Genomic DNA, 23,558 nt, shown 5'->3' with positions numbered 1-23,558 from the left:
CTATACGAGTTCACGTTTTGTGGTGAAAAGGGAAATTATTGATGTTGAACGCTAGAGATCCAATCCTTTTTTCATTGATAAATCAATCACTTCATCTGGTAGCTTTGCCATCTTATAAACTAAATACAGTGTTTTGTTGTTATTACTGGGTGAACCCTGATAAAAAAATAAATTGTCCAATTTTCAGTGAAAATAATTGTTACTTTCATCCAATACTTGGAGAAGAAATATCAACTATTTATAAATAACAGCTATTTCAATAAGGAGTTAAAACGTTCTAAATTTGATAACATATTACACACACACACTAGGGTACATGGTGGAATGATGGAATCAATGTAAGAAAGTTATCTGGAAGTCAAGTAATACAACCAAGAAATACCAGGTGTTTCGATCAACTGATATATTGATATCAAATTGATTCATTGTTTTAGTGGGCCAAAATATTTGGCAGCACAACCCAAGTGCATGTTTTCATTAAATGTATTTCCAACCTATATAGAACGAGACTTTCTATTACCATTTGAACGACAATATTTTGTTAAAAAACAGGTATATATATATAAATAAAGACCCATAACATTATAAATGTAATGCTTTGGGTTACCTGATATTCTTGATACTATGTCGCATATTAAATGGACATATAACAAATCAATATTATTGACCTAGATATATTATATTATTAACCGGATAATTTAACAATTCCTAGATTTAATTTTATATGAAATACTGGCACATTATATAGAAACGCAACACGGGATTTGAACACAAGACGCTTCGCCACTGTAAAAAACGTAAACTATTCTTGGATACTGACAGGATGATTCAATAGCATACAACATGTATGTACTAAACAATTCAAAACGGGTGTATAGTCTTGGCGAATTTTTAGTGTTAGTTTTTTTAATTGTCATTCTGGCGATAGTCGCTCCCAACTCAAAGCGTTTTTTTTCTTCTGGTGCAATATATAAATATATAACAACCCACTGCCATGTCTGGCGCTACGCCCCCAAAATACTAAATAGAAGGGCCTGTTACTGATATTAATACAATCATATTTATATAACACTATCTTTTCTTACAATCACATTATTAAACAATAGATACAATAGTTATCAATCAATATTGGGATCCATGAGTTAACTTTGTTCAAAGTTCACTGTGTGTTCCATTGCAACAACGATAATGTCATTTATTAAAAATGGGCAGTAGAGTCAACTTGGTTCGAGCAATAGTGTTCGGCTCACTGATAGGTGCTTTTATAATAATTGCTGCTATATTACTCATTTATTTGCTCAAACCAGCGGAAGACGTTCACGTGACACCGGTAGACACCGATCGGTTCGACTGTTATCCTGAACCCAATGCGAATCAAATCAAATGTGAATCGCGGGGATGCATCTGGGCACAGCCACAAAGCGACGAGAACGCTCCGTGGTGTTATTACCCATCTGTGTACGGGTATGAAATCACGGGAGAGCCGTTAGAGACCACGCTAGGCAAAACTATGGAGGTGCTGTGGATTGATGACATCCCTAAACGTTATTCTGATGACGTGAGTACGACCATCGAAAAGTTACGAGTTGACATCGAACATCAAACAGACACCAGACTGCGAATCAAGGTAAGTATATATGCAGTATGCGTGGTGTGTATTTTTCAGTGTGTCATCTTAATTTAAAATGTCTTGGTGTGTCTGCGATTAGTGCTTTTGTTCATGAATTTTAAAGCGGGAGGTTCGTCACCTGCGCACGCGCGGGAATTGAGTCCCAAGCGATGATAACAACACACGCTAAGAACGCAAAGGCTCATAGGTAGACGCTTGTTTGTAAACAATGACACACTATGGTAACCTGACACATGCGTAGGTGACGACTCCCCCGCTTTGAAGAATCTTCAATTATGCAGTATTTTCATTCCGCCGGGTTTCAAATGTTCAAATATATGTATTTTTAAAATGTAATAATTACCTGATTAATTACAAAACAAATCATAACAACTGGGTTCAAACGCAGGAAATCAAACTCTGTCGAACGTTGTTCCATTCATAGATTTATGATGAGAATGCAAATCGGTATGAAGTACCACTGCAGCTACCGGAAGTGACGACAAAGGCCGAGAGCCCTCTATATGCTGTTGAATATATCGATTCTCCGTTCAGTCTTCAGATCCAGAGGATTGATACAGGAACCATTATGTGAGACAACCGTTAATATTAATTAATGAACAAATTATGTAGTTTTCGTGAGGAATTGATGGAGTGTACGTGGGTAATTGATGGAGTGTACGTGAGGAATTGATGGAGTGTACGTGAGTAATTGATGGTGTGTACGTGAGTAATTGATGGAGTGTACGTGAGGAATTGATGGAGTGTACGTGAGGAATTGATGGAGTGTACGTGAGGAATTGATGGAGTGTACGTGAGTAATTGATGGAGTGTACGTGAGTAATTGATGGAGTGTATGTGAGAAATTGATGGAGTGTACAAGAGGAATTGATGGAGTGTACGTGAGGAATTGATGGAGTGTACGTGAGGAATTGATGGAGTGTACGTGAGGAATTAATGGAGTGTACGTGAGGAATTAATGGAGTGTACGTGAGGAATTGATGGAATGTACGTGAGGAATTGATGGAGTGTACGTGAGGAATTGATGGAGTGACACTGTGTACGTGAGGAATTGATTGAGTGTACGCGAGGAATTGATGGAGTGTACGTGAGGAATTAATGGAGTGCAAGTGAAGAATTTGGTGAAGTTTATAGTTCGAAAGGCATGTACACGAGGAATTGATGTAGTATACATATCAATGATAGAGTGTAGGTGATGAATTGACGAAGAACATGGTCCGGAACTAGAGGAGTATAGTGATGAAGTAGCTGGTGTAGAATTGATAGTTTATATTGAAATGATGAACAGATGTGTATTGTTCGGAAGTGATGATGTATGGTGATAAAGTAATAATTATTAGCGTGCTCAGAAAAGATGAAGGATTCTGAGAAAGTAATAATCATAAAGTTAGATTGCAAATTAATTTAAAACATCACATAATCACATAATTTGATGCACATTTTTAAACATACAGGATAACATCAATAGAAACAATAGAATAGATTAACTTAAAATTAAGTACTAAATACTAACGAAATCCAATATCTAATTAGAATATGTTTTTTTAATTGCGTTTAACAAAATATTGTTTAAATCAAGACTTTTTGAAGCTTTGTCTTCCGCTGAAACTTGCTAGAGAACAATTATTAACATAATCTAAACATGATATAATCATTTAAATAAACAACAGGTTATCATAAAAAGGCAAAGTCTACCCAGTCCCACTTGATGTCTAAAAACGATAAGGCGAATTATATTCACCGATATCGTACATCTAAAACAATGTAAAGTTCGTCAAATTCACTTTTCAGTTTTGACACATCAGTTGGCGGTTTCACGTACACCAACCAGTTTATCCAGATGTCAACGAAATTCCCATCCAGTAACGTGTACGGTTTTGGTGAACACAATCACCGTCAGTATCGGCATAATTTAGACTGGAAAACATGGGCTATTTTTACACGTGACATTGAACCGGTGGTGAGTATATTGATAGAGACGATAGTCTTTTGGTGTTTGTGATTCCTATTTCAACTAACGCATGCCCGATTTTGTCAAGCATTTCTCTAACTTTTCTCATTGTATTTTAGTAGCATCGCAAATTAGTGAGTCGAGAAATCGATTCGTTCGAGTGTTGATCTCAGGACGTGTCCTTGCTTATTCGCAAAGCAGCGATAACCTCATTCATTTCTGTTTACGTAACCGCACATCTCCACAACTATCCACTGCGTTTCGTGACGCCATTGCTAAGAAATACACTTGATTAGGATCTGGCCTTCCGAACGCTCGCAAAACGCCTGAGTTTGATTCTCGCGAGAACTTCATTGCGTATCACCGTACAACATAATTATGAAAGTTACATAACATTATCTTATAAATCCTTGATATGTTTGTTTTTTGTAGGAAGAATGGAATCTTTACGGAGCTCACGCTCTACATATGTGTATCGAGGACGACGGAAATGCACATGGAGTACTTTTACTTAACTCAAACGCAATGGGTAAGACTATACCACTCATATACTATTTACCATTTGTTTGCATGTATTGTACTCTGCGATTTCTTTTACGTTGTTGTTTTTTCTTTATAGATATAGTGCTACAGCCAACACCAGCCCTAACATATCGTACTATTGGTGGTATTCTCGATTTTTATGTCTTTCTGGGACCGTCACCCGAAGACATTGTTAACCAATATACGGTCCAGGTAATAGGTTGGAGGTTAACCAAGTATTGCAATACATGTATCAAAATCACGAATGAAACGGCACGGTATTCGTGATCTTGTTTTACGTTCAATGGGACAAGTGAAGATTCTTTCGCAACAAGTTTCCCCCGTGAACTAATACAGTAACTACGTTACCTGCTGATTGCCCTGACACACACGCAGACACTTTCTTGGTCTGAGGTTTTTGAATGCACTGAAGATAATCCGTGACTCAAACTCATTGAACCATTAAACATTACACACACAATAAGAAGGGGAAGGACATTCGTATAAACCATACAATACTTTTTTTTTTTACCAAATGCGGTTTGTGAATTAATGTGTATAAACAATTCTATCCATTTATTGTCACGCAGTTTACAGGTCCACCGATGATGCCGCCCTACTGGGCCTTGGGATTTCAGTTGTGTAAATGGGGTTACGAAAGTCTGGATGAAGTTAAGGGAATCGTAGAAGACATGAGAGCGCAAGGGATCCCGCAAGTATGTCGGTATACTGATTGTCTAATACAACTCCAAGGTTAACAACATATATACGTATTCGCACACGACCACAGGATTTATAACTGATGCATTGTTTGTTGATGGAATTATGATAAATTAGACATTGTATTTATTCAAACAACAAATAAGTGATATTAGTAAATTGATTGATCTATTTTTATTTATTGCATGATGGACGTTCAAGGATGTCCAATATGCTGATGTTGACCATATGAGTAATTATCGCGACTTCACTGTTGACCCTGTGAATTGGGCTGGACTAGGGGAGTTTTTCGAAGAACTTCATGAATATGGACAACATGGTATTATTATTCTGGTAAGGGTCATCTTGTATAAAAGAATAAAAAATAGACGGATAAACAAATGGCCAGAAAATACTTTATTCTCGAGTGGGGTTCCAACTAACCCGCATGGCAATATATTGTATTTATTTGCTTGCTTTGTGAGTCCACTTTTATTGTACGTCTCTGTAGACCTTTATTTTGGACGTAGCGAGATGTTAATTCGCTCTGCCACGATTGTGTGTTCGAATCACGTGTGTATATGTAAACTCATAGTCGCCGTATATTGTATTTTCTCTTCCATGGTGTTTATTTGCTTAAACTTATTATTTAAATGTATATTCAAGGAAAATTGAATTTATATGATACTTCCCGATTTGTTAAACTCGATGTAAATATTATTACATTTGTTCATAGGATCATGCAATTCACAGCAAGGAAGGAAATGGCTACCTTCCTTTTGACACCGGTGAAGAAATGCACGTATGGATTAACGAAACTGATGGGATCACCCCATTAGAAGGAGAGGTAAAGAACTCAAGGGTTTGCGAATATTTAAAGAGACAGTGTCGAGTATTTTTTAGTGTTTTTAAGCATATTTGAATTCATGTGTTATTGTATATTAAACAATATGATTACAAATATATCATATATAAATTACTCTGTTCATGAAATACTAAAAAACTAATGTGGACACATTAGTTTTACCGATACGTGCAAGTTATTAAAAACTCAGTTTTCAGTAATTCATAGAACCGATACTACTGTACTACACTTGCAGCCAAAACAATGTTATTCTATGGTAAATCATACGATAATGCTTTATCAAGATGCAATATGAATCATATGTATAAATACTCGAACATACTCACCCATATTGCTTCGTTATTATTAATAAATAATTTAAGTAGTGTTCTTCTCAAGACACAATTTGCTTCATTTATTATTCATCTAATATCATAATGTAAAAATAAATATATACATTGCAAATTACGATTTTTTTTTTTACAAATGCCAAACGTTTGCAGCTACCGTATTTGTTACATTGAAGGGTGGTGGTCGTCGCGCTGCGCACGTGCGTCATTTGTTTTGATAAATATTGATTTTCCCACAATCCAATGCGCTCTTCTTATGGAAATAACAAGTATGAGGTTTGCCCTGGGCGCGACTTGCACTAATTACTGCCGGTGACTCCTTCGATACCTTCCAATCGCCTAAAACAACCTAATCAAAGCTTAGTAACGTCTTAGTTTGTACTCGTTGATTTCGCAACAGTCAAAGACGCCATCTTTGTTTATATGAGACCCATATATCTCGCGCATGCGACGACTACCGCCCTTTAAATACTGTGGTGCAAAGTTTCCAGGTGCACCACATGATGTGAACATTGCATGTGAATAACTGTCCCGGCACCATTGTGTTTATGAGTAGATTTATGGAAATATACTTTTATATATGTCCGTGTGACTTATAATTGTGTACACTTGTTAGAACGCCATTCTATATATTTATAAATCTACTCGATTTTAAATTCCCGTATATAATACATTGGGTATCTGCTCTTATTATAGATGTGGCCAGGTCTCACATACTTTCCTGACTTTACCAACCCTGTGACGCAGATTTGGTGGACCGCACACTGCGTAGACTTTCACGAGGAAGTCCCATATGATGCGCTCTGGATTGTAAGTACATTGTTTGTTTTTAAATCGAAAATCTACCAATTAATAATACACGTAAATATACATTCTATACATTTGTCATCGTGATGTGAGCATGTGTCACATTAACTATGCGTATTTCGTAGGATATGGACGAACCTTCAAACTTTGTCCAAGGATCCACATCAGACCCGCCATGCAACAATAATTCTCTCAACTTTCCGCCATATCTACCGAGTAAGTTAAACAAATTTATCATATGTTTCATAACACATAAACCACGTTGTCATATATATCATGGCAGTTCAGTGTAGTAAAACAGCGTAAGAATGTTCGATATTTCTATACTATGCATTTCAAATCCCAGTAATCTGATTGGTCAATGCAAGCAGATTGAATTTTTGACGTCATCGCTAATGTTCACAGAATACGTCAGTATCTCAGTATGTTGGTGATATTTCTACATTATATCTGTTTGTTTGTTTGTTTGTTTGTTTGTTTGTTTGTTTGTTTGTTTGTTCGATTATAATTTGAATACTAGTATTTCCAAAAGTTTATAATGATATGTATGTGCATTGTAAAGTCTTATACTCGTGAGGCACCATTTCCAATTTTCTCAACCTCAACTTGTCCGCGCTTTGTGGTTTTGTTTCACTAATGTATAGAGGACATTTCTCATGGACTGTGTAATCATGTTACGAAAACCGTAGATATATCGAGAGCAATAAATATATGCCTTAATCGCATGTGTTGTTCATGAGCGGTGAACATTTAGGCAGGTGAGGAAGCACGCACTACAATGTCTTGAATGCCTATTAACTTATGATACAATCCTTATTTACAAGTTTTCCGAATACGACAGTCTTGTTTAGGCGAAACGTTGTGCCGTGTTGCACTGTATTGTATTGTGTTTTTATATAGAAATCCGTGGTAGTTTGATGTATGATGACTCAATCTGCATGGATTCCGTTCAATATCTGGGAACCCATTACGACGTACACAGTTTGTATGGACATAGCATGTCAGTCATGACACATGAGTAAGTGCGTAATTGAACTTGTCTACATGTCACGTGTCACTGCGATATCAATACATGACAATATTTTGTATTGTATAATACGCTAGAAGCCTACTATATGTGTTGAGAAAGTTGTTTATAAATCGCATGAAAATGCCCTGTGGCGTATTTACATTCATGAAGCTATTGTTCCATAGCAACATGACACGGAATTTTGTTTTTGATTCTACAACATCGCATTTTAAGAAAAATGAAGATAACAGATTACATCTTAAAGATATATTCAGAACAATGCTATAGAGCATAATGTTGAAGTAAAAAACCAACACAAAAACATATTTTTTTGCATTTTTTAAATTCAGCATAACATCTCCATCATATGAACCAATAGTAAAAACGTTCTTATACCGATTAAATGGCCGCCATGCACTAAAAAACACAACCACAATTTCTTTGTAAACTATGTAGTAACTTCCCAGTTTTTTTATAAGTATATATCTTTATATCGAGTATATTTAATTGTAAAATGGATAAATTGTGTTCGCTTCGATTAATGAGTAGGCTTCTAATGCAAATGAGATCATATACTTTTACGTAACATCTATCTTCAGTAAAAATGCGTTTTATTTCATTATTATTATTATTTATTTTATATTATCTAATTCAACAGAGCCTTAAAGACGGTCTTCCCAAATAAACGTAGTATGACTTTGACACGATCTCAATTCACTGGAACTGGACACGTTGCTGGCCATTGGTCTGGGGATAACCAAAGCCAATGGAGACAGATCCCTTGGTCCATTATAGGTAGGCGTCAACGACTATTTACATACTCCGTGTATTCCCGTTTTGAACATAACTGTGGGAATAACAGAAGCCTACAATGATTTTTTTTATTTTTTTAGTAGTGATGTTTTCTCTTTGTTTACAGCGATGTTGGAATATTCTCTGTTCGGATTTCCTTACGTAAGTGTGATAATACCATGAACAGTTTATTTTATTTGTCTACCTGGTTAAATAGGTTTCAATTCGTGTCATGCATTAATGACAATTTGACATTAGCTCATCCATCCATAATTGGAAGAGCGCCATCACATGACTCAATTTTAAAGAGTACATATAGGGTATACGTATGTCCTTGTTATGGTAGCCTGTTAATGTTCATACGGCCCCCAAACCACAGGTCAGAATCATAGATATTTTTTCATAACATACATACCAGTATTACTGTATTCACAACTTTGATTTTCCGTTCTATCAGATGGGCTCGGATATTTGCGGGTTTTGGTACAACACCACCGAGTCAATGTGTCAACGATGGCACCAACTTGGAGCATTCTATCCATATTCAAGGAACCACAATGCTGACGGATGGACGGTAAATATAATAATCGCCTATTGCGCATTCCCATCTCTCAGTCATACAACTAAACGGTCTACTTCAAGTAAGAATACGTTCTGAGAATACGCTCAATAACTCTTACACTAAACACAGCAATAAGTACCCATTTGATGTAGTAGTGAAAAACACAAATACACACACATGTAGTCATCGAAAGTCATGATCATAGTATTTAACATACTAAAGAAAATAGCTGATGTTCTAAAACACTCAATGATCAAGAATAATAAACATACAAAGGACAACAGTACTAAAGACAATAAAAATGTTACAACATATAAAGACAATGTCGAAGAAATGAAATTTCTTTTCTTTTCTTTCCTTTCAGCATCAACATCCAACTGTTTGGAGTGATGACGTCATTGACAACATCAGATACATTCTTCTAGAACGATACAGACTGTTGCCATTCCTATATACCCTGTTTTTCCGTGCTTACACTGAAGGATCGACCGTGGTGCGACCGTTTGCACATGAGTAGGTTTTTGTTTTATTTGCGTTGATTTGTCTGTAATTTAGTAAGACAATTCCCATTTATGTGTTTAAATATTGTTATCACGTACAATGGTGTATACGTACAAGTGCAAATAAATGTGTGTATCGGTATATTTCAGGTTTCCAACTGATAAGCAAAGTCTGGTTATAGAGACGCAGTTTTTATGGGGACCGTGTTTTATGGTGACTCCAGTCATGAAAGAGGTAATTGTTTTAAATTAACTAAACTACACTACAGCCACAGCTTCGCATCCCATCACTCCAGCTGTCCACACTCTTCGACACACTACACTGTTGTATAATGTGAACAAATGACTTACAATAAAAGATCTCTTGGTGTCTACTTGTCCTAGGGTGCTGTCACTGTTGATGCGTATTTCCCCCGTGATCGCTGGTTTAACTATTACACGGTGAGACCCACTTTATTAATTCTTAGAACGATTCAAACTCAACGCACTGGTTATGGAAATATCGTGTAAATCTTTAAATATGTGTTTTGTTAAGTTATAATTGTTCTGTTTATTGACAATATTCAGGGAGAGGAAATACCCGAGGCAAATCGTGGTACAACAGTCACACTGGATGCGCCGATGGACTACATTCCTCTGCATGTGAGGGGTGGTTACGTCATCCCGACACAGGAACCAAATACAACAACCACGCTTAGGTCTGTTCTATAAACACATTCGATCCGTCCACGTACCTTTTCATCTCGTGTACGCATTGTGCATATTGTCAAATATTATTATAAATGTTTTGTCATCATATTTAGTCGTCAGAACTCGTTTGGAATGATAGTAGCGCTCGGAAGTGGACAGCTGAACGAGGCTACAGGAAGTCTGTTTTGGGACGACGGTGACTCACGAGGTATTGTAATGTTAGGTTATCAAAACTATATACATAATTCAAATGTTTATATAAGCACAATAATATATGTTCTAAATGTCTAATTTATGTTTCATTCATAAATTTATGTTTATTTTGACAGAAACAATTGAAAACGGTACATATACGCTGATTTCATTTTCTGCCACCAACGTAAGCAATTATTATAATTTATTTGTTAATCGATAATGTTCTCACATTGAAATGAAGCTATTAGATCATTTAAATTTATTTTCGCAGGGTAATGTTGATATTACGGTAGAGAAGACGGGATATACGATGTATCTCACTGACTTGAGTTGGAACACTCTCAGAGTGTTTGGTCTACAAGACAAACCGACTGAAGTTTTTGCTGACGGTGTCTCAGTGGCGTTTGAATATAATTCAGAATTAAAGGTACAGATATAATTAAATTCAATTGATTGATAATTGACAATATCGCCGTACCGTTTACATACAATTCAACACTGAAGGTAGGGAGGGATACAGTGACTTCATACTCTCTATGTCGAGACAAAAGTACTAGTCAGAATCCAAATAAGTTCTTCCTCAAGTGCAGTACGTTTTTTTTTCAGTTTTCCTTTCCAGTGTTTTCCGAGATACCTTACCTATACCTACATTTTTCTGTTATGTAAATGAGAATCGAAGAGATAGTACTAGTACGCAAAAATGGATATTGCTTTAATGTATAGAATAAAGGAGATTAACATAATGCGACCACCCATGTAGAATCACCCACAGAATCGCTTTGTTGGCTAGAGAAGAAGTAGTTACCCCCATACATTTGACGCCATGTTCCAAATCAAGGCATACGTATAAAAAAGAATTACGCTAAAATATACTATATACATATCTTTGCAGGTAATGGAGGTAAATGAACTTGAAATGAAAGATGTTACTGCTAACCATCAAGTGACATGGTCTTAACAATTAATCGCAATTGTTGGGTTATATTATGAAAAAAAAGAACCAATAACCGTTTTATTTTATACGGTCTCATTGATAGTTGATTATGGAGAGATGACAATAGTTAAATAAATAAATAAATAAATAAATAAATAAATAAATAAATAAATAAATAAATAAATAAATAAATAAATAAATAAATAAATAAATAAATAAATAAATAAATAAATAAATAAATAAATAAATAAATAAATAAATAAATAAATAAATAAATAAATAAATAAATAAATAAAAAAATGGTAAGAAATGACAGGTCGAATTTGTCGCTTTCCCGCCATTACTGGCAACTTTTGAGGCTTTTATTACTGAATACTGAAAGAGTAGTCCGTCTCCACAGACTCTCTAGCTTAATCATGGGACCCCATCAACGGTACACCAGTGTATAATAAAGTTACCTCAACCCTGGCGCCTCTTTCAGTAAATATATAAGTATAAGTGATCCCTGTGGTATACTATATGCTATAAATTAGTCGAATGGCCGCTACTCAGATGATTCATAATTAGAGAATCACACTATGTTCTACCATGTCAACTAATTGCATATAGCAAATATATTTAATTGAAAACAGCCCAACAATACAATAATTTTCTAATATTACATAAATGTTGTTCAAGAATTATTTTATTTGTGAAATGATATTTCTAGAATTATTTAAATGTGTTTTTCAACAAATTACATGTAATGGAAATGTTATGCACAATAAACTCCAATAGTTATTGTCAACAATAATACTTTGCTAATTGTTATCATTGCGAATATCCCATATTATATCAGAAATGTGTGATAACGACTCTTATAATCATTGAGTAATTAATGTTTGTGTTGCCTTCAAAATTGAGCTGGAACCTGGGAAGACAATATATGTTGCATACTGATTTAAGAATGAAACATATTGTGTCAAGTAGCTACAATCATGAATACTTTTTTTATGAAATCAATTGTATATGAAAATGCATAATGTTGCTGTCCCTATACTCTAGAAATGAACGCTCTGTAAATAAAACAGATTTGTGAAGATGAGAAGGAGGACTAGTTAGGATTTCGAGTTGCCACTTCCACAACAAAAACAAGTATATTTTTTGACCCGACTACATAAATTTCGAGTTACAATTATGAAATTCATGAAGATCATTTCGCGACTCAACTCGAAGTCTGTTAACTGCATTTCTCGACTTATATTAATTCGTTTTTTTTTCAATTCAACAACTGTACTTACCAACACCCAAGCATGATGCACATAAAATGTGATTACTTAGCATTAATATGATTGGATCGAGTGCAGAAAAACACGACAAGCTAGGATTTGTATTTAACAAATTGCTTAAAGAATATGTAAATTTAGGCAAATATGTAAAATTGGGATTGTGACTTGCGAACCTAGACAATAAGGTTGTATAGTGGCGTTAAAGAAGTTCGAGTTACTACACAGTGGCATTAAGTCGAAATCGCGAAATTGTCTTCGCGAGTTTCAGATCAAAATTGAGTGTTATCGGCTAAAAAATATAACTCAAGAGTAGACGTGGCTTATAACTCGAAGTGCTAACTCGAACATTTGCTCATAGAACTCCTACTACCTTCCATGATCTACCATGATCTCGCCAAAATGTGTGTTACCAGTAGCGAGCCAGGGAATAAAATGATAAATTTAAAAAGGCTCTTTTGGGGTCTTTCTTTGTTCTTTTTTAAATTAATTATAAACGACCCTGATATTTGCTCCGCGTACTGTCATAAATAATTTGTTAACAACATATTTTTCTATTAAAAGTGCCTGGTTCTTCCTTTCATTACAAGTTTTTATTTACTCATGGTACACTGTGTATTACTGCTCCATTGTTTTTCACGATTGACAAACATAACTATTACACGCTCAAGTAGGATTAGCTACCGTGCTATAAATTACATACACCTATATATAACTATAGGACGTAGTGTCCTGTAATAAGCCAAAAACATTGTTAATCTGTCATATCAGCGGGAATTCACACCGTATTTTCATGACAACGTTTCGAACTGGTCATTCCTCGTTAGTCTGAATTAAAAAAAAAACAGGAAAAAGCTAGTAGGACCGTTAAATATAATACAGAAACTTTAGATCATCAGTTGAAGAAAGATTTGCTCGAAACTTTGAACATATTGAATGATTACGATTACGTACCACCATTTTGTGTACATTACAGTCTATATTGAATGTACAGCGGGTCACTGCTATAGTGGGTGGTGTGAACGTGGTTATAACTTTTTTTGGCGATTTCCGCGAAGTCTTTGAACATATGTAATATTAACAAAACCACATGGTCACGCCCTGGCGTTCCCGGGGATTGTTATTTTCATTCGTTGTTCAGTGTACCAATGCTTTAATATTGAATATTAATATTAATGCTTGAATATACGGCCGCAGGATATACCGCATCACTCATGAAAAAAACTTCCATGCCTCCGAAACATCAGGGCGGGACGATGGGGTTCTGTCATATTATTGCAGGACTGACCACTTACGGGACAGTGAACAAACTGCCACGTGATATTGAAACCCGTCTATTGGTTAGTTTGGTTTATTCGGTAATTAGTGGCGTGGTGCAATTGAAATACAGTTCTTGCCGTCAAAAAAACTTAATTTGCCTTGCTGCTATAAATCATGAACTGGTTCTAACGACTATGCTGTGTACACAGGTTTCTAACCTGAAACTGGAAAAATGGAGCGCAAAGCGCTGACTATTGTAATCGTCTGTGTTGTTTTAGTGGTTTGCGTCGCTGCTGGTCTAATCGTCTATTTTGCAACACGAAATGATTCTGATCCACTAATCGATTCAATTTCAGACCTCGGTCGATTCGATTGTTTTCCTGAGCCCAATGCGGACCAATCCAAATGCGAAAAACGTGGCTGTATTTGGAAAGAATCATTAACCGCTAACGTGCCGTGGTGTTATTACCCGTCTGTGTACGGGTATAAAATCACGAGAAAGCCGATGGAGTCCACGCTAGGTACGACTATTAACGTGCAGTGGATTGATGACATCCCTAAACGTTATTCTGATGACGTGAGTACGACCATCGAAAAGTTACGTGTTGACATCGAACATCAAACAGACACCAGACTGCGAATCAAGGTAAGTGACCGGTATCGATTCATTTTTTGATATTTAAAAGGCGGCGTGGCTTTATATTAATAAAATATTCTACAACTTGATTTGAAAACTGGTAGGTTCCTATTAATAGTAATTTTAAAATGCGTTGAGTCCAACATATAAATAAACACTCATCGCGTGACGACAGAAGCCGCCATGCATGCGCAAACGATAACATTGTAGTGTAAAACAAAATAACCGTAACAGATCATATTAGTGCGAAAATAATTTTCTTCATGTACTGTGGTGTAAACTTGTTTGTTTTGAAATAAAACTAACGTATTATCGTTTACTTGCATCGAGTCACTATATAATTGACAATGTCCTGCCAACTTTCTGAAACTGTTGTGTAACCCGTATCCAACAACATGGTTTATCAAATTCGTTCGAATTCTACTAAATCATGTACTTCTGTTAAAAATGTGTTGTGTAGGCAAGATTTTGTTTTGAAATTCGCTCATCAAAACACGTGGACTTTGTACGTGTGTGATGCAAATGGTGGAATATAAATACATCGAACGTTCGACATCAGATTCGAATCCCAGGAGAGGTTGCATAAAAAATACTGCAGTTGCTTGTTGTTTTTTTCAAATGTTTTTGGTTGTATACGCCACTATATTAGCAAGGACGCCATTTCAAAGAATTTTGATGGGTGGTATGGTTTGAACGATACCAGGTTAGTCTGGGTCCAAAGTAAGCATTATATAGGTGTTTTAAAGCATAAAAAGAACGTAGTATACTGCAACTATTTTATCAATTCGTACACAAAAATGAGTGTTAGTGGGAGTCGCAATAACTTGCCTATAAAACAATTATACGCCCTAAATCATCGTATAAATACACTAAATTTATGTATTGGAGATAAGGCATGGCAGTCAGGTGACCATAAATCATCGGTAGTAGAGGTACAACAATGTCTCAAGTATGCTGACTACATATGTTTATGGGTATAATGAACACTAAGGAATGAAACCGCATAACAGATGATACAATGTAAATGGTGACAAGCAACAGCGTACTAGTATAATTTAATATAGGGTTATTATTTACCATAAAAACGTTTTATGGCGCCGAATATATGGCGTGGGGTAACAAAGGACAGCAACAACCAGGGAGTGGGAGAGAAAGTTCAAGCAGACAAATGTGTATATTTATACACTAGGTAATATGCATTGACTGAATCTCTGTCGTGTCAATCACAGTAAATGTCATATGTTTGAGAGTGTTGCGTGGCAGGATTCCTTTCCCGAGTAATAGTGGAATCCGTTTTCATTAATTCAAGCTAGTAACTTTATTTGGTGTTTTCCATTTCCCTCCAGATATATGACGCGAGTAAGACTCGGTTTGAAGTACCATTACAGCTACCAAAAGTGACAGAGAAAGCTGACAATCCACTCTATGACGTCACGTACACAGACTCTCCGTTCAGTTTTCAGATCACGAGGGTTGATACAGGAACCGTTATGTAAGAAGACATATGTGTACCGTACACGCACGTTGCTATGTTTACATGAGAATATTTGTATTTCTTTCTCGTAAATTTCCCTTGTTTCAGTATTTTTTCACGCTTCACTATTATCCCGCTTTGATATGGTAATCGATATTGTTCATCTGCTGAAACGCAATAATTTTTCCAGACAATATTTATCAACATCAGTTTACAATCCTAGAATGCTTTATTTTCAGCTTTGATACGTCAGTTGGTGGTTTCACGTTTATTGACAAATTCATCCAGATATCCACTAAGCTCCCATCCAGTAACGTGTACGGATTTGGTGAACATAACCATCGTCAGTATCGGCATAATTTAGACTGGAAAACTTGGGCCATCTTCACTCGTGACGTAGCGCCAGTGGTAAGTCACTCGATTACCGAATACCTTCTTTAATTTTGTATTCATGTCTTTTCATTTGTTTATGTCTAGCTACATTTTTATACGTTGTGTTGATCTCACCTTTAAATACAAATGCAAATACATTAATTAAATACAAAATGTCACGCACCTTACATCGTATTGTTCTTAATACATGTGTACATATACTGTATACAAATCAGCATTGGCTTTTTTTGAAAATGGCAACGTGCAGTTGGTGTAAGATGCAAATTCACGTTATACACGCGCCAGATTCACGTGAGATTCATTTCTAAAGCTCAGTTGTACAGTATATCACAGCACGGTTACTTACTACTTTTTTAGTAACCGTGATCACAGTGACATTCTTTTTATAAACTACACGGCGAACAGTTTTATAGAAAAATGAGATTAATCGGAGATTCATACTCATTATACCTAACCTTCGCAGCTGAAGGAATATGAAATTTTATACACAATGTACTTCTGGGTTGACATTAAACACAGTTGTAATCTATGATACAACCGCGTTAATGCATGATTTCTGCTCTTATAACGCCGACTCATAATTCCTTCTCTACTTGTATCATTCTGAGTCAAAATTTGAATAACAAATATCAATTGTGCAGTTATATATTTTTTAAATTTTATAAATAACAAAATTAAATTTAATGTTTGCAAACAAATCTGACGTGAATCTGATGCAAATCTAACATGAATTCTTTTTCACAGTCATGCTCGTCAATTTACACGTTTTCTATGTTTGTATTCACATTTGCAGGATGAATGGAATCTCTACGGAGCCCAACCACTTCATATGTGTATCGAAGACGACGGAAATGCTCATGGAGTTCTCTTACTAAACTCTAACGCAATGGGTAGGAATATATTGTTTTTTTAATGAATTAAGTTCTTCGTCTTTCAGTGATATAGTGTTCATAATCCAAAATATATTTTTCTTTACTTACAGATATAGTTCTACAGCCAACACCAGCTTTAACATATCGTACAATTGGCGGTATTCTCGATTTCTATTTTTTTCTTGGACCGTCACCCGAAGACATTGTTAATCAATACACAGTCGAGGTATTGTAGTCACCTAATTTCAATTCAAAGAAGATGAATGTATCAAGTTGAACTATCAAATATAAAACTTTGTATCGACTTGCCAAATTATTACATTTTTTTACTATATGTAACTAGTTTACAGGTCCACCGATGATGCCGCCCTACTGGGCCTTGGGATTTCAGTTATGTAAATGGGGTTACGAAAGTCTGGATGAAGTTAAGGGCATCGTAGAAGACATGAGAACGCATGGAATCCCGCATGTGAGTGATGACGCAATTGATATTGTTGAATACCCGTTGGGTGATACAAAGGCGCATATATTGCTTAGCTCACGGTGAAGCATATATCCGATACAGTACAACATTGCGCGCCTCTTTCTGTGGTTACTGAAATGACACCCTGAATGATTTTCTGAATGAATTTGATCATATATTTATATTCACTGAGTAGTTCTTAACATCCATTACCAGTATAGATGGAATAATAGATACCTATGTTTTGAATACAAAGCTGCTCGGAGCCGGTTGAGCTTCTTTGCAAAACCTGACGTTACCCTACTAACATCGTATCGTTGAGGGCAGTCTTATTAACTACAATTCGTCCACCGTTACCCACAGGACGTCCAGTATGCTGATATCGACTACATGAGTAATTACCGTGATTTCACTATTGATACTGAGAAATGGGACGGATTGGGAGAATTCTTTGAAGAGTTGCACGGAAACGGACAACATGCTATTATAATTCTGGTAATGTATATTCGCATCGTAATATACGCTTGAATGAGAGCAAAGTTTTCAATGATAGTTGAAGGAATGTTTGTCACAGAGTGTTTACAAATGACCACGTGTTATGGATTTGTTGTATGTTTCACTGCACACATTGACATTTCTTACAGGACCACGCGATCCACAACGAGCGCGACGACTACCTGCCTTTTACAACTGGTAATGATATGCATATATGGATCAATATATCTGATGGATTGACCCCATTAGAGGGGGAGGTAAATACTACTACTATATATCATTTTAGGGGCATGCAGAGGTATGACCAACGGTGTAATTGAGAGACAGTGTGCGAGTTTTTTTAATAAAGGCCATCGAATAGACCATATAATAACCTTATACTAACACAAAATAACGAGATAAAATCCAACCCAAAGAACTTTCAGTTCAAGTGCCCAAACAAAAATGTTTTTCAGTTGTAACTTGAACTTCAATGGAAATGATATATATATATATATTAACAGAAAATTTTTACATGATTAATTCATCAATACACATTTTTGATTACAGATTACACATATATATATATATATATATATATATATATATATATATATATACCCAGCATATGCATAAAAGCATATATATATACGCTATTGTTGTTATAGGTGTGGCCAGGGAAGACGTACTATCCGGATTTCACAAACCCCGTTACTCAGACTTGGTGGACTAATCACTGTAAGGACTTCCACGATGATGTTCCTTATGACGCACTATGGATTGTAAGTACATTACCCGGGGTACATTGGACGGCAAACAATGAGTCAATAAATAATATTCAACTTATAAATAATTATAATCTCTCATCCGTGATATACTCTTTTCATTAGGATATGAACGAGCCCTCGAATTTTGTCCCAGGTTCCACATCAAACCCTCCATGTAATAAAAACTCATTCAACTTTCCTCCATATCTACCAAGTAAGTATAGCGCTCATATATTCAAGAACGAGATGCACCTTTTCTATCACTTTTTCAAATGGATAGATGAAATTGTGAGATTTGATTTGTATATATTCAGAAAGCTGAAGATTGGCAGTTTATCAAAAATGGCGTTTTTTTTATTCGTGAAATGAGCCCAATTATTGCATAAAACAGTACATGTATTTGTGGTTACAATCATAACAAATAATTTGAACTGAAAAGTGTTATCAGATTATATGCTGACTGACGTTATTCAACGCATCTGTTTACAAATAGAAGAACCGTGTCGAAATGATTTTTTTTTATTCGCAGTTGTTTTGATGATTAAATGAAATTGTATAGACTACATTTTATGGAAGTTTTAAATTTGTTCTGTTTATATTAAGATATGCCACAATGCAAACAAAAAAACTGAAAGGGAATGGTATTTGCAGATCTCAATCGGACAAGAGTTGTTGAAACAATTTCAAATTGAATTTCTTGTTGAGTGCCATATTTAAGATATTTGCTAATTTGAATAATCACCCTCTTTGCGCTAGAATTTGTTTTCTACTGTCGAGAAACATGTGGGAACTGTGCGGAAACATTAGATAAATACATGTCTGCAACCTTTATAAATATGTACATAACATAACGCAATGAAAATACGGTCTTGAAAAATTATAATTTCCGATAGAACTGGTATGCTCGGACAACTTTTGAGTGTGCCAGTGAAAACAGATTATTGACAACTTTACAGCTTTATACAAAAGTTACATTGATGTATCACCTTTAAAAAGAAAAAAAAATGAGCATCAATCTAAAAGTGCCTCAAAAGACGCAAATTGGTTCAAGATTTACTAGTAAATGTTTCTAAGATTCGTCAAGCCGTTTAGTTTTTGCCAATATCGCGACAAGATAAATCTAATTGTCAAAATCGATATTGTTGATGTTCGTTTGTACCTTTTACAGGAATTCTCGGTAATTTGATGTATGATAAAACCATATGCATGGACTCTGTTCAACATTCGGGTTTGCACTATGACTTACACAGCTTGTATGGACACAGCATGTCAGTCATGACATTTGAGTACGTATGACATCTGTAACTGACATATTACTTAGATTATATTCAATTCAATATATATATATATATAACACTGCGATAATGACTTTCCGTTTTCGACATTGTAAAATTCTTTCGTTTTTATGCAGAAAAATATTTTTTAACAAGTAAGGTCATATTTATTAAAGTTATTGTTCATACATGAGTTGTTGAACACACTACATAGTTTGTAATGTAAACAACGTATTTTGTAGTTATAATTATTGTTTATTTTCTTTAAACAGAACCCTGAAGACAATCTTTCCTAATAAACGCAGCATGGTGTTAACTCGATCCCAGTTTGCGGGAACTGGTCACTTTTCCGGTCATTGGCTGGGCGATAATCAAAGCCAATGGCGACAGATACCATGGTCCGTTGTAGGTACGTATACTCTCTCACTATGTTTCTGTAAAATGTAGCTCGGGCAAGCTATCAAATTTAACTGAGATTGAGTTTTTGGTATGTACTATTAATCTAGAACGCATGCACGTGTGCGTACTTTAATTATTCATCGAACAAATACTTTGTGCGCTCCCAAAACAAAACAGCGCTTTAGTTTACAATAAATCGCAATGCAATGTATCATTTGTCCTGTCAGTACAGAATATGTAGTAGAGGTAAAAGCTGAGCAGTTACTAATTACGGTTACAGTAAGTGTAAAGTAATTGCGATGTGATTGATAAGCACTAAGCGATGTTTACAATAGCGCAACAATTTCTGTTTATATAAAAACCCAATCATACAAATGCAGGTGAATCGGCTTATGGTGGAATATCGTCCAGGCAACCTATCAGTGTAGACCGTGGTTCTCTAATAGTAAACGACATCAATTGTTATTAACTGAACATAACGCGCGGCGCCAGCATTCTTTGTGTTTATCAAATGTTGCAACTTTTGTTACTAGAACTTGTAATAGTCTTGTTTTCATTTCGGACAAGTGGGGCGCTAAATTCATAATCGGGAAAACATAATATAATACATAATATTATTAATTTACACACTCTGTAACCGCCCTAATTGGTGACTAGGCCAAGTAGTCATTTTGCGCCGCTCTGGTGTTACCTGTAGTAACGACCATTGTTTTTTTTTGTTGCAAATGGTATGTTAATATTTCTACATTATCTATTCATTTTTTTCTTTTAAATTATAGGAATGTTGGAATATGCTTTATTTGGGTTTCCTTACGTAAGTTTTTGGTTACCATAATTCTAATCATTGCCTCGATAAATATATCAAATTCATTATAACATATTACTTCATATTCGTATATTTTTTTTGACTGCCACGTTAGCTTTGCATTTCTCTTCATATTAGATTGGTGCCGATATTTGTGGATTTTGGTACAACACCACAGAATCAATGTGTCAGCGATGGCAGCAACTCGGAGCATTCTATCCATATTCCAGGAACCATAATGCAGACGGCTGGACGGTAACTACACCGGGGGGTAGGGGGTGTGCAGTTGATACATAACTTGGTAGGGAGGTGCCCCTGAGTGCTCAAAAATGAGACTATTTTTATACCTGGATAGTGGCAAAATCTATACCCATATTTATATCAAAGTATCTTTTCTGTCATCATTGTTTATACCAAATAAAACAGTTACCTTATTTGTTCTATTAGAAGGGCATATCCAATATAAGTACATGTAAGTCAACAGCTGCATTGTATATTGATTTACTAAAATTTGGAATTTGACCATAGAAACACCGTGAAATATTACCGGTATATATACATTATATTCATATCTTGACCAGAAATAAGACCGATACTTATAACCTAATATCCAAAAAACGAGACCCATTTCAATGTAATGCCCCCGGGTAAGTACACTACTTGCCGATTGTATACTCTCATCACAGTATACACAGAGGCGACATGGAAAGCCTATTCGTTAGTAACTGTTTTTTTTTTTGTACGAAATGGTTCCAAACCGATATCATTTCAGCATCAACATCCAACTGTATGGAGTGATGACGTCATTGACAACATCAGATATTATCTTTTGGAAAGATACAGACTGTTGCCGTTCCTGTATACCCTGTTTTACTATGCGTACACCGAGGGTTCGACCGTGGTGCGACCGTTTGCCCATGAGTGAGTTGCATATTTACTGTATCTCACAGTTGGTTGCTCATCGCAATTCATCTAAGGCTACACTGATTTAATTTTATGGATGACATCCTCTGGAGACCCCAAAACTAATGCGAGAGGGCGAAAAAAAAATCCTGCCAAAAAAAAAATGCTGCTAAAACCATAGGACTACTATGCTGGTATTACGAATTGAACCACAGAGTACAGTGTATCAAAAAAACAACAAAAAGTCTTTATTTGTAGGAGGCACATGTTGATGTACACATCTCGTACTGTATTACTGTCACAGGTATCATCACCTTTGATTTTGAAAAGGCAAGAGAATAAGGCTTTGCCAAAGGCATACACATCAACTAAATAATAAAGAAAAACTTACTGTGTTGTATTGAAACAAAAAATTGAATTAAAAATGAACAATAAGTTTGTCAACAGCAACCTGGAAATTAATTTCTTTGACATTCAAACTACAGCTTTTAAAGTGACATTTCAGATAGTCTAAGTGTAGACAAAAAATGCTCTAGAACTACTTCAACTATGTAACAAATTATAAGAGGCTCAATATTGAAAAAAAACACCAACAGAGAGTCAACAAAAATTTGGATGCAGAAAAATTATGTACATGTATCTTGATGAAAATTCGTCATATGATCAAAATATGACTCACTTATCCGAATCAGAAAATGCAAAAAAAAAATAATAAGAAACGCGGGACAGCCACTCTGGACAATATGTCCTTAAAGTTGTCTGGGCGAAACTCGCTTGCCGCTACCAATCTCTCGTATAGCTGTGTAAACGTCACATCTCCCTGGCCGACGTCAATTGCGTACTAGTCTACAACAATCCGTCCATTTTTTCTCTGAACTTTTATGCTCACGTGTTTTGGTGGCGTGGTCGCCATGTTGGAATTCCCGGAAGATCATTTACAACAAAATTCAGTTTGCACGTTTTGAGGTAGTCCAAAACGAGTTTTACGACAAGCCAGCGCTTTGCGGCAATATGAGTCGGCAAGTTCCGGGCAGAAAACCGATCTGTGAAGACTCGTCGTTGGAGATTTTTTTTTTGAGAACAGGCG

General features: G+C 35.6%; 1 protein-coding gene across 1 annotated transcript in view; it reads left to right on the top strand.

The window, feature by feature from the left end:
* The window catches only part of LOC100368356 (maltase-glucoamylase-like), a 43,115-nt gene that overhangs the window by 14,172 nt on the left and 5,385 nt on the right, over positions 1 to 23,558 (top strand). The window contains exons 24-59 of the mRNA XM_085496468.1: positions 1,308 to 1,627; positions 2,055 to 2,200; positions 3,422 to 3,594; positions 4,018 to 4,110; positions 4,201 to 4,323; positions 4,701 to 4,819; positions 5,025 to 5,156; positions 5,539 to 5,649; positions 6,693 to 6,806; positions 6,929 to 7,019; positions 7,704 to 7,821; positions 8,471 to 8,607; positions 8,732 to 8,766; positions 9,062 to 9,178; positions 9,531 to 9,679; positions 9,817 to 9,901; positions 10,051 to 10,107; positions 10,234 to 10,364; positions 10,470 to 10,564; positions 10,686 to 10,735; positions 10,823 to 10,978; positions 14,228 to 14,656; positions 15,994 to 16,139; positions 16,361 to 16,529; positions 17,308 to 17,404; positions 17,497 to 17,612; positions 17,730 to 17,855; positions 18,213 to 18,344; positions 18,494 to 18,601; positions 18,992 to 19,105; positions 19,214 to 19,304; positions 20,259 to 20,376; positions 20,637 to 20,773; positions 21,543 to 21,577; positions 21,707 to 21,823; positions 22,341 to 22,489. Of these exons, the coding sequence (XP_085352594.1) occupies positions 1,308 to 1,627; positions 2,055 to 2,200; positions 3,422 to 3,594; positions 4,018 to 4,110; positions 4,201 to 4,323; positions 4,701 to 4,819; positions 5,025 to 5,156; positions 5,539 to 5,649; positions 6,693 to 6,806; positions 6,929 to 7,019; positions 7,704 to 7,821; positions 8,471 to 8,607; positions 8,732 to 8,766; positions 9,062 to 9,178; positions 9,531 to 9,679; positions 9,817 to 9,901; positions 10,051 to 10,107; positions 10,234 to 10,364; positions 10,470 to 10,564; positions 10,686 to 10,735; positions 10,823 to 10,978; positions 14,228 to 14,656; positions 15,994 to 16,139; positions 16,361 to 16,529; positions 17,308 to 17,404; positions 17,497 to 17,612; positions 17,730 to 17,855; positions 18,213 to 18,344; positions 18,494 to 18,601; positions 18,992 to 19,105; positions 19,214 to 19,304; positions 20,259 to 20,376; positions 20,637 to 20,773; positions 21,543 to 21,577; positions 21,707 to 21,823; positions 22,341 to 22,489 (4,636 nt within the window). The remainder of the gene's footprint in view (positions 1 to 1,307; positions 1,628 to 2,054; positions 2,201 to 3,421; positions 3,595 to 4,017; positions 4,111 to 4,200; positions 4,324 to 4,700; positions 4,820 to 5,024; positions 5,157 to 5,538; positions 5,650 to 6,692; positions 6,807 to 6,928; positions 7,020 to 7,703; positions 7,822 to 8,470; positions 8,608 to 8,731; positions 8,767 to 9,061; positions 9,179 to 9,530; positions 9,680 to 9,816; positions 9,902 to 10,050; positions 10,108 to 10,233; positions 10,365 to 10,469; positions 10,565 to 10,685; positions 10,736 to 10,822; positions 10,979 to 14,227; positions 14,657 to 15,993; positions 16,140 to 16,360; positions 16,530 to 17,307; positions 17,405 to 17,496; positions 17,613 to 17,729; positions 17,856 to 18,212; positions 18,345 to 18,493; positions 18,602 to 18,991; positions 19,106 to 19,213; positions 19,305 to 20,258; positions 20,377 to 20,636; positions 20,774 to 21,542; positions 21,578 to 21,706; positions 21,824 to 22,340; positions 22,490 to 23,558) is intronic.

This window comes from Saccoglossus kowalevskii, chromosome 1 (assembly GCF_978046115.1).
Source record: "Saccoglossus kowalevskii chromosome 1, keSacKowa6.1, whole genome shotgun sequence".
Lineage (NCBI taxonomy): Eukaryota > Metazoa > Hemichordata > Enteropneusta > Harrimaniidae > Saccoglossus > Saccoglossus kowalevskii.
Note: the sequence above shows the minus strand (reverse complement) of the source record. Positions and strands in the feature narration are given on the sequence as shown.